General features: G+C 36.4%; 1 protein-coding gene across 1 annotated transcript in view; it reads left to right on the forward strand.

The window, feature by feature from the left end:
* The window catches only part of LOC110463499 (transcriptional repressor protein YY1-like), a 14,803-nt gene extending 8,029 nt beyond the window's left edge, over positions 1-6,774 (forward strand). Inside the window, exons 6-9 of the mRNA XM_021518129.1 lie at positions 2,984-3,153; positions 3,443-3,472; positions 3,947-4,017; positions 4,657-6,774. Of these exons, the coding sequence (XP_021373804.1) occupies positions 2,984-3,153; positions 3,443-3,472; positions 3,947-3,986 (240 nt within the window). The 3' untranslated portion in view covers positions 3,987-4,017; positions 4,657-6,774. The remainder of the gene's footprint in view (positions 1-2,983; positions 3,154-3,442; positions 3,473-3,946; positions 4,018-4,656) is intronic.
* Positions 6,775-11,964: the final 5,190 nt, after the last annotated feature.

The raw sequence follows: 11,964 nt of genomic DNA on the forward strand, positions 1-11,964 counted from the left end.
CAAAACTGTATTAAATACTGCTGTCAGTAAATGTGATCAAAGATTAAAACAGCATTTTTATTTGAGCTCTTCTTCATTAAAAACAACAAATCCGGATTTTCATTTCCCTTTCCGGTTTGTACTTTACACAATCCAAGATGGCGACCATCACTAACTCAATACACACGCTATTTCAGCGTTGTCAAATGCAATCATATGTGAGTAAATTAATTTATAATAGATGTAATAAGTGTTTGTTTTGTTAATCCAACAGTAGGTACCTCAATTAATCACCTGTTGACCATGCTAAAAGGATCCGGTGGTAATTGCTTTAGGCTCCAGTGAGCACGCTTGCCGGACACCTGTGGGCTTGTCGTCCGGTCCCCCTCCCCACTAATTACAGCCCCCCTGTGGCAATACGCCTATCGTGCAACTGATCATGACCAGTGGGGTCATTGCTGGACTTGGGTCAGCCGTGTGATTTAATCAGTGTCAATTTCTTGCGTAAAAAGACCACCTTCAGTACAAATAACAAGGTGATGCGGTTCACAGTCTAAGGTGATACGGGTCAATTAAGCTGATACGGCAGGGAGGATTTCAAACTGAAGCTGATACGGAGCCGTATCAGCTAAATGGCCTGGGGAGAACCCTGGATTTCTTTGAAACTTAGTAGGCTAAGTAATCATACGTTGTTGTGTTAATAAGGAATCGGTACCCTTTGTTCAGTGGTGTTTCATAGCCTATGATTAGTACTAGCTGGGGGGATAAAGGTTTGCATCACTTTGTCTGGGGCATATCTCATATGCTCTGCCAATATTGGCCTTACTTGATCTGAAAAGTTCTTTCATGGTTCTGACTTTTAATATTTCTCCAATTTACTAGATAAATTTTAACCAAACCTCTCGTACAAATTTTCCTATCGTTGCCCTAACAAGTATTATCATTTTAATTCTGGTGGTCAGCAAGGCCATCCTTAAAATATTCCTTGTATGGCATTGACCGACCCACCCTACCAGTACTCGGGTAGGTAGGTAGGTAGGTAGGAAAAATATTTTATTTTATTTGAAAAAATATGAAACAATCATTAATTAAATTCAATAAAAAGTTTTTAATTCACTTTGTGAATCAATGTCAACAGCAACGACAACAAGAACTAATATATCTGGTACATACACAACCCTAAGTAACTTGGAATGACTAATTTGAAATCATAAAGATACCAATGTACATGAATTTGAGTAACTATTCAGGTAAAATTCATACATGCAATGCATGTACAAGATTTGTGGATACCTCACCAGTAGACACTTTTTGGAAGATTGAGAAAAGATAACTATAACTGTTTATATAAAGCTTGGTATCCAAAAGAGTATCATTTTCAGAAATCTTTATTTGAATATGACTAGAGTGCAATACATAAATCATTGAATGCTGAAAGCACCTATTAAATATTTATTTTCCAAGGAAGTCTGACAGTTACAGGACAACTGCATATTAGCCAATAGACTTTTTAATCCAAATTTATAATACAGACTATAGTAAAATAAAAGTATACTTCTTGAGACCATGACATTGACTAGGATATTTAATTAACTGACTGTACACATTTTAAAGACAATATAATATGGACTAGATACAAAAACATACATCCTATAAAGTATAGCTAATCTAAATATTGACAAAGAAATGTGTATGTATGATTGTAAACCAATTAGACTAGATTTATTATTCCGTAATTTTATATAACAATATTATCTGACAGTATCCATATTCTGTTATAAAAACATATCCTTGTCTCTTTGTCAAATACTGAGGGAAATTATGACTAGAATATACACTGACTGTCACTTATAAAACCTAATTTCCGTTTCACAAATAGTCAAAGGTTTATCACGATCCATCAGGTATTTGTTCTCCATTGTGTGCAAAATTTAAATATTTTTATTACAATCAGTCAGTACTCCTATAACATAAGAGGCCGCTAGTCGGCCTTTTTTCTATCCAATATGAATTTTGCCGACTGCGGCCTCTTATGTCCGAAGCACTGAATTATTCATTCTTTGATGCAGATTCCACCCGAAATCCGGGCGGAACAAAATCTGCTTGAAAAACTCACTTAGGTGATTTAACAGTTCATGACAACAATGTCTACTCACGGTTCATATAATATATATCTCATGTATGCCACAGACACATATATATAGTATATTAGTACGGAATATAACACTCAAAATACATGTCCATGTCGTTGTAGCACATCTCTGACCTACTTCAACCACATGGCTTCCTGGGTTGATACATAATAGCAGGGAGAATTTCAAATGGAACGAAATGAAATTGAGTTTGTTTGTATTTCGCTTGTAGAACATTACATGTAATCCATTTTTGTATTAACTGGAAAATCATGGCAAATGTTGTCTGCTTCACTTCGAAAGAGGAAAAACTCATTATTTATGTATTTGACACGAAATTCTTCTTATCTAATTAATAATTTATAGAAAGGAATATTTATTGGACCCTGTTGAACATTTAAATGTATGTAAACACACTATACTTTTTAAAAATCCGAACTTTGAAAATTTGATAGTCAGCATCGAGAACACAGCGCCTGTCAAAAGTATTAACCTCTAACATTGTTGGAGTACGTCAGTCAGGTGTTTGTTAGCAGAACAATGCCGCATTAAGTGTTTTTAATGAGTAGGTAAAACTAAAAAGGAACTGAAATCCGGAATGGTTTGGATTCCGAAAATAGCGATCGTAGATAAAATAAAAAATAATAATTTGGATACATAAAAAAAAAATCAGTCGGGGGGGGTTATTTTCAGGTCGGTAGGTCAATGCCAAACAAACAATATTTTAATTTAGGCCCAACTAGGAAATCTGGAGATCGCCACCATGGTCTCCAGTCAACTAAAAAAAAAATACAGTAAGAAAATAGTTTCTGTAGCTCTAATTGTACTTTCATTCATACCGATATTCATGAAACATCCTTTTCTTTTTACAGTGTACGTTTGAAGGCTGCGGGAAAAGATTTTCTTTGGATTTCAATTTAAGAACGCATGTTCGCATCCACACAGGTGATAGACCATATGTGTGTCCATTTGACGGTTGCAACAAGAAATTTGCACAATCCACAAACTTAAAGTCTCACATCTTGACACATGCAAAAGCAAAGTAAGTACACATCAATGTTTTGTTTTATTGGTGACATTTCTAAAAGGTTCTCCAGTTTCCAAGCTATAATACACTGGTCAAGAAGTTGATACTGATAAACTGTTCACCACAAATATATAACAAATCCATTCTAAAAAGGATATAATTTAATTATATAAGTTCACAGGGTTTACAGTTCCACTAGCCCTTTGCCCGAGGCTAGTACATTTTATGTCTGCGCTAGGAAAAGTATATCCTGCAGATTTATGTTTCAAAGTTCATTTTGAAATATTGATATTTGCTTTTTCAGGAATCAGACATACCAGTTACCAACCACACAGTAAGTAATTTTAGTAAGGGATTGACAGTGAAGAAATGAATTGTAAACTTCTCTTTGTAAATGAGTCAGTCTCGTCCACCATAATATTGATTTAATTTCCATTAAATCACTTGATTTGATAAAATATTTGGAAATGAAAAAAAAAAAAATTGATCATTTCTACTTTAACAGACTAGATGTAATATCAATCACAATGTTTGTATTGGTGAAGTTCTTTTAAAGGGAAAGTGAGAAATTGTCGCCCAACCGCCTCATGTTATTTTGATTTTAAACGAAAAGTGAGAAATTTGTCGCCCAACAGCCTCATGTTATTTTATTTTTGAGTAAAGTATGCGATTCCAAACAGTGATCAAAATGTTAATTAAATTGTAGTTGGTAACAAGTTGACAATAAAATGTTTCTATGATAAGCATTAGTGGGTGTGACGATATCCATTTAATCAATGTACATCTACACTTCTGTCTTTTCCCCCAGAGAAACGATGCTCATTGGATACACATTTGAGGAGCAATGAACAACGACTTGTAATACAGATTTTCGGAAATGTACGTATACTTTCAATAATTATGGATTTAGGTCGAATCGGTATATTTAAGAAAACGTCACTGATTTAACAAATCCAAAGAGCTGTGTTTAGAAATTGACATGCGTATGTTGTTGGTTCACCTTATTGCTATGTTTGAAGATAGAGACCAGCCGAAAAGGTTTAAGATATTAAATGTATTGATAATTTCTAGATATATCCAGGTCATAACTGATGATTATTTCTGTTCATTTGAGCGGGTATATTCTCAAGTATAACCTAAATAGTTCGAAAATGTTGCATAAATGTCTTTACACTAGGGAGACTATATTACGGCCAGTTTTGACTTTATGATACTGTGGCTATATGGTGAAGACATAAATGTCATGGTTTTAGGTCCACTATTTGCAAAAGTATTGGGTACTTTACAAAATTAATCATCAGGAGTGACAAAGAGTTAACTGTGCAAATGTGAACTTAATTTGATGTTATCTTCTAAGGGAATGAAATTATAATTATAATTGACTGTCAATGCATTGCATTGGGAGGTAAGCCTTTGTAATCTGTTGATATTTCAATGTGTTGTGCTATCTCAAAGTAACCACTGGTTTTGAAGAGTATGACATCACATATTTTGAAAATAGATTTCAATATTTTTCAGAGCACTTCTGGACCCTGAGGAATTTCAGAGGGAAACATACATCTTCCAGACACAGTTTAAATAGATTTAATGTGACTGAATCTTGTGTACTGTTTTGGGATTGATTGAAACAAACACATGTTCCTTCATATTCCCTGGTGATCTAAAGAGTGAAAAGGACAGTTTCCTTTCCCTTGTTGTCACAATGGAAAACAACATCTTTATAGACCTTTGTCATCACCACAAATCCTGCAATTTTCAAAACTCGGCCATATTGTTGCAGCAAAAATATGTGATTTTCAAAGCACAGAATCAGCAATTATTTATAGAAGACATTTTCAGAAGCAAAATATATATAAAAGTACACTTGTGTATATATATCATATCTCTGAATGTGATTTCAGTTGCATCTTCGAAGATTTGTCAGTCAACTTTGTCATTAAAACTCATTTTTCATTATATTGATTTTGGAGGATTGTAAATGCCAAGAAGTATGATTGAAAGGAGGAAAAGGGTGGGAGAGAGAAAGAGAGAGAAAGAGAGTGGGAGAGAGAAAGAGAGTGGGAAAGAGAAAGAGAGTGGGAGAAAGAAAGAGAGTGGGAAAGAGAAGAAAAGGAAGAGTGAAGAAAGGAAACAGCAATGAAATCTGTGTGATAGTCATTTGTGTGAAACTACATTGTATACAGGCATTAAAAAGTGCATTACTGGTAATGTGAATATATGGGATCTTGCATTACAATTAAGGTAGCAAATTTTATTTATTTAAAGGGAAAAACATTATTTTCTTTTTAGTAAACAAATTATTTGATTACATAATAACAAGAGTATGTTTGTGATATTTTTAAGTGGGATTTAATTATTCTGTGAACAAGAGTGATATGCAACGAATTATGAAATGCAAGATGTGTACATCTGTACTAATGTTTTACAGTTCTGTATGTCATAGTGCTTAAAATCAACTGTTTGGATACTTAAAACACTTCTATTGCCTGGTTATAGAAAACTGATCAGGGAAATATCATTTATTAACATTAAATTATGTAGTAATATTTTTAATTTCGGCCGTTGTGCATACATAAATGACTTTTTAAAAACATCAGAAACATAATGATCACATGATGCACGTGTTAAGTATTAAGTGGACCTCTTAAGCATTTAATATAATTATTGTGTACAAAATTATTCTAAAATGGTTATTTTTTCACCTTTCTTGTTGAATTATTCTTATTACTTCATAATTTTCCTCGTTTTGTTATCTTAAACGCATGAAAAACAGTCGGACCAAGTTTTGCCATGAAGTTCCCTTCTACAAAATTAAACTCTGAAAACTGATATGTAGGAGAGGAGAGGTTTTGTGGTTTGGAACTTTGGAGAACAGAAAGCTAGGCATGTCCGATTACAAATAGCATACTCTCCTTGAATTATTTTTCCTTGTGATGCAATAATATTTCAAAACAGTTGAAAAGTCAAAGATTGGCTGCTATTTCCAACCCTGGATATTGGGGACTTCAGATACTTGTGTTTTATGGGTAACTTTTTTTTAACTTTTAATCTTTACCCTCATGACAGCTCAGTCAGTAAAATGATAAAATTTAACAATTTTTGTACAAATGCAAATCACTATTTTTTTTGCCGACAACAAAGTCTTTTGTTTTGATGAGTTACGACTTAATTTATTGATCTAAATATTCGAACAGTGTGTCGTGCAAGAAATCCTACAGTAGATGTGACAAGGATCCTTTAGATTTCGTACTGTCGAGATTTGTTTTCTCAGCTGAAGGATGTGTGTCTTTGTCCACCAGTGATTGACTATCATTAATATAGTTTTAGAATTATATTTGTATAAAACAAGATCTGCCAATGTTACCATTTCTGAATTAGCAATAAAGGATATTGTCACCTGGTAGTTTTGGGACATCAAATAATAATAATAATAATAAGTACATACTCTGTAGTTCCAGCTTATGAATCTGACTCTCTGTAAATTGTTCCTATTTAGGAGTGTGAAGGACTCTTGTCATATCTACTGGGTTTGACCCCCATTCAGCTTTGTCCGACTCTTACAACCATACTTTGTCATCACAAGGCACAACCTTGCCTTATATTGTAAGTTTGTAAATAAACACTTACATACAATCATTCTGATCTTGCTTCACCTTTTAGCTCGCCTCACACAAAGTGCCTGTTGAGCTTTTGGTATGGTGTATTTTCCGTCGTCCAGGTCTTTTTCTTTGATAGACTTTTTTTAAAGAACTGAAGGACCTAGGGCGGTGAAATTTGGGCGTAAGTTACCTAGGACAGAGTGCTATAATGTTTCCTTAAATAAATTATGGTGACCTACTTTCAAGATCAAGGGTCAAATGTGTTAAAAACAACCTTTAATCATCTGAATAACCACAAGGGGTATAGAGCAAAGATATTTGGCCAAATGGTACCTGGTACAGAGTGCTATAACATGTCCTTTCACGCTCTTTCACGCTCTTGGGGTCAAATATGTAAAACTTTTTAAAGAACTAATTTGGAACAACTAGAAGGCCCAGAGTAATGATAGTTGGCTAGGAGGTACATGTCATGAAGTGCTATAAACTTTCCTCAAATAAATTACATTGACCTACTTGTAAGATCACAGGTACCTGAGATGGAGTGCTATAAAATTTAAGTTAAAATCTTAAAACAAGTTCTACCAAATAACCAAGAGGCCTAGAGCAATGAAATTTGGCATGTTAGTACCTGGGACAAAGTGCTATTAAGTTTCCTCAAATAACCTTGACCTACTTTCAAGGTGTTTTGGTCAAATATGTTTAAACTTTAGACCGACGACTTAATAACTAAGACACATGAGGTCATGATACCTTGCCAGTAGGTATCGGGAGATAGAATGCTATAAGCTTTCCCAAAATAAATGACCTTGACCTACTTTAAAGGTCACAGGCATCAAATATGTAAAAACCCTTTAAACAACTTATGAAGAATAACCAGGAGACCCAGGGCAATGACAGTTTGCTGGTTGGTACCTTGCAAGGGGTGCTATAAAGTTTCACAAATAAATTACCTTGAACTACTCCCAAAGTGAAATATGGTTAAAACAAAAAACAAAACAAAACATTTGAACAGTCTGTTGGGAAAGGGTAAGCTTAAATTTTCATTTGGCCAGGAACATTCCTAAGGCAAGGACACTCAATAAATGGAAATATTTGCAAAATTACTTTTATTGAGAATATTTTCCCATGATTACTCAAATATCAATGTGAGCAATACAATGCTTGTATTGTTTTGGGCTATCCTGACCCCCATGACTCCTAGCTTTTTCCACTGTTTGGTTTCCTGAAACTAAGGAAGTCTATGGGTGGTACTGGTACACCTTAAACAAAACATAGAGCCTGGTGTTGGATAAGATGATTTACTGGAATAGCCTTCATTTCGAGTGAAGGCTTTTCAAGTATTTCATGGGCAACAAGACAAGAAATTTCAGTCTGCTCATCTGACGTATCATCTTTCCTAGCTCTTATGTTTTTAGGTAACCCAAGTCACTGTAAACAATCTTATTTTTAACTTCTCAGAAACTATCGGATTTAGATCAAACTTGGTGAACATCAGCCTTTTGTGTCTATCAAACCTTCCAATCTATGATCGAGAAGCAAAATTTCAAACAACATCGCTGAAACTTCTGGAAACTTTTAACCAATATTCCATATAATGAAACTGGTTCATGATAGGAATTTCCACTTAAAAAAGGTGCTGATCCCTTTCCCATGGGTTATTAGGTGCTAGGGCCATAATCAAAGTAATTAATAAGTGTTAAACCTCCAAATGACACAGATCTATGAATGCTAGAGGTGGTTTAGACAACCCTTGATAAATCTGTACACAAGAATCGGCAAAGTGGTTGAGCCACAAGAGGTACAAAATGGAAAACATTTTAGGTGACCTCTGCTTTGAAACTTTTTGGATGGATTTTGACCAATATTTCGTGATCTATATTAGAGAAGTGGCTAAACCTCCAAGGGGCCACTGATCATAGTTGAAAACGTTCGAAGGATATCTTTGTAAGTGACAATGTGTTTCAGCAGAAAATATGCATTGCTTTGCAAATATTTCAGTACATTTGTTGAGCAATATTGCATCAAACTCAATCTGGATTTAGAGAGAGTCACTCATGTCAAACAGCTTTGACAAAAAATAAAGATAGCTGGCTTATTGACATTGATAAAGGAAATATGGTAGGTTCAATATTCTTGGATATGAGAAAGGCTTTTAATCTTGTGGACCACAAGATTCTATTAGAAAAATTGCATCTGTATGATTTTAGCACATGTTAATTACAATGGATATCTTCTTATCTTTCTGATAGAACTCAGCAGGTCCAAATTAAAAACGATTGATCAAAGCCTGAATTAGTTAAATATGGTGTCCTCCGAGGATCAATACTAGGTCCTATTCTATTCCTGTTGTATATACATGATTTACTATTACACACAACATCTACAACAGTTAATTTGTTTGTTCTCTCTCCTCTGTTCACAGTGTTCTCTCTTCCTGCTCAGTGTTCTCTCCCCTCTGCTCAGTGTTCTCTCTCCTCTGTTCACAGTGTTCTCTCTTCCTGCTCAGTGTTCTCTCTCCTCTGCTCACATTGTTCTCTCTCCTCTGCTCAGTGTTCTCTCTCCTCTGCTCAATGTTCTCTCTCTTCTGCTCACAGTGTTCTCTCTCCTCTGTTCACAGTGTTCTCTCTTCCTGCTCAGTGTTCTCTCTCCTCTGCTCAGTGGTCTCTTTCCTCTGCTCAATGTTCTCTCTCTTCTTCTCACAGTGTTATCTCTCCTTTGCTCATAGTGTTCTCTCTTCTCTGCTCACAGTGTTGTCTCTCCTCTGCTCACAGTGTTCTCTCTCCTCAGCTCAGTGTTCTCTCTCCTCTGTTAACAGTGTTCTCTCTTCCTGCTCCGTGTTCTCTCTCCTCTGCTCACAGTGGTCTCTCTTCCTGCTCAGTGTTCTCTCCCCTCTGCTCCGTGTTCTCTCTCCTCTGCTCAGTGGTCTCTTTCCTCTGCTCAATGTTCTCTCTCTTCTGCTCACAGTGTTATCTCTCCTTTGCTCACAGTGTTCTCTCTTCTCTGCTCACAGTGTTCTCTCTCCTCTGCTCAGTTCTCTCCTCTGCTCACATTATTCTCTCTCCTCTGCTCACAGTGTTCTCTCTCCTCTGCTCAATGTTCTCTCTCTTCTGCTCACAGTGTTATCTCTCCTCTGCTCACAGTGTTCTCTCTTCTCTGCTCACAGTATTCTCTCTCCTCTGCTCACAGTGTTCTTTCTCCTCTGCTCAATGTTCTCTCTCTTCTGCTCACAGTGTTATCTCTCCTCTGCTCACAGTGTTCTCTCTCCTCTGCTCACAGTGTTCTCTCTCCTCAGCTCAGTGTTCTCTCTCCTCTGCTCACAGTGTTCCCTCTCCTCTGCTCACAGTGTTCTCTTTTCTCTGCTCACAATGTTCTCACTCCATCTGTTCAGTGTTCCCACTCCTCTGCTCACAATGTTCTCCTCCGCTCACGCATTCTCGCTCACGGTCGATATCTGTGACGGGTGCAAACTAGACTTTTGCCCTAAATGTGCAGGTATGTCGGAAGCGTTTCTATGTTTTATCACGAGAGGAGAAGCAGACAACCTTAGATGGGACTGCAAAATCTCAAAATATAAGAGTGTCTATTCAATCGTGAAAGAGGAAATTATGAATGATCTCGACACACATGTTGTCGCTTTAGTTGTAATGTTCATTGTGCCAGAAAAACGTATAGAACACGACGCTGCGCGTACAGAACAGGATGGGATAGGCATCAGACTGGTTGCCAGAAGTATAGGGATCGAAAACCTCGACGTACTAACGCACTTTCGTCAAAAACAAAAATACGTCCGCTCAAAGGACTAAACGGCAATCATAGAAAAAATACTACTTGAGAAGGCAATCAAAATCCCCTGGAGCGCCCCAGAGAGACTTAAAATAACCATTATATCGAGGGACTTCACACACACACACACACACACAAAACCAAGAAGAACGTCGTAAAAAATGTGCCAAGAAAAAAAGAAAAAAACCTAAAACGGTAGAGCCCCCATGCCCAATTCAACGAGTACACCCTGAAGTTACAACCAGCCTAAAAGAAACGATTGGTACCCAGAAATTCGTGTCACAAGAACAACATGCCAACAACTTTAACAATGACACCGATGACGACGAATCGACCAGAATATATATGCTCTGGACAGTACAATTGTTGATGAGGACATGCTAACCGCCCCTCAAATCCCTCCATCACCCAACGTTGAAAGATATTACGACCACTGTTTACCAGCACCTGCTCCAAGACTAGCAGATATGTAAATAACATGATTTTTGTTATGTGCAAATGTGGACACTTTAACCAATACCAAGAAACAAAAACTAGAAAATATAATGGCTCGGGAGAGAACGGATATCATCTGCATAATTGAAATCCCCCCCCCCAAAAAAAAAATCTTCTCAATAAAAGGCTATGCAATGTACTTGCCAGTACATAGCAAAAGAAGAACTGTTATCTACACAAGAGAAGAAATCGAGGCTACGAATATAGAGTTTACAACAACATTCCAAGGAATCAACATGCCTTCAAATTAATCTCAAAAACAACGACAAACTGATAATATGTGGTGTATACCATAGTCAAAACAGTACCCAGGAATACAACGACAATCTCAATCGTCTCCTGAAAGAAGTAGTTAATAAAAAGGCATCACATCTATTAAGATAACCTGGGATACAATGAACACAACAGTCAACGTCGGCCACCCTGCATCTATTTTTTCTAGAATATATACAGGACCTTTTTCTTTTCCAATGTGTCGACAAACCGACCAGATTAAGGGAAGGGAGTGTACCCTCTTTGCTCGACATCATACTCGTAAACGAAGAAATATGCTAAACAAACGCGACATTAACTACCTGAGGTAGTCTACCTCCCTGGTGAAGGGAAGAGTGACCACATCACTCTATGTCTTTTAAACTCAACTCCTATGTCGAAAGCTTTGCCATCAAATACACAGAGAAAACATAGGGAACTATACAAGACAACAAGGAATGAAAGGACACCAAAGAAGGATACTCCATCTGTATCATGATTCATGACTGTGAATAAAAAGTACTTTAAAAATGATTCAAAACGGAGGCAAATTACTGATGCATTGATCCTGTACATTGCTGGGGATTTATTGCCACCATTTACAGTAGAAAGCAAACATTTTGAGAATTTTGTGGAAATAATTTACCCAAAGTACCAGTTACCTAGCAGAAAGCATCTGGCATCAAAGCTAATTGTC

This window comes from Mizuhopecten yessoensis, unplaced genomic scaffold (genome assembly GCF_002113885.1).
Source record: "Mizuhopecten yessoensis strain PY_sf001 unplaced genomic scaffold, ASM211388v2 scaffold10913, whole genome shotgun sequence".
NCBI lineage: Eukaryota > Metazoa > Mollusca > Bivalvia > Pectinida > Pectinidae > Mizuhopecten > Mizuhopecten yessoensis.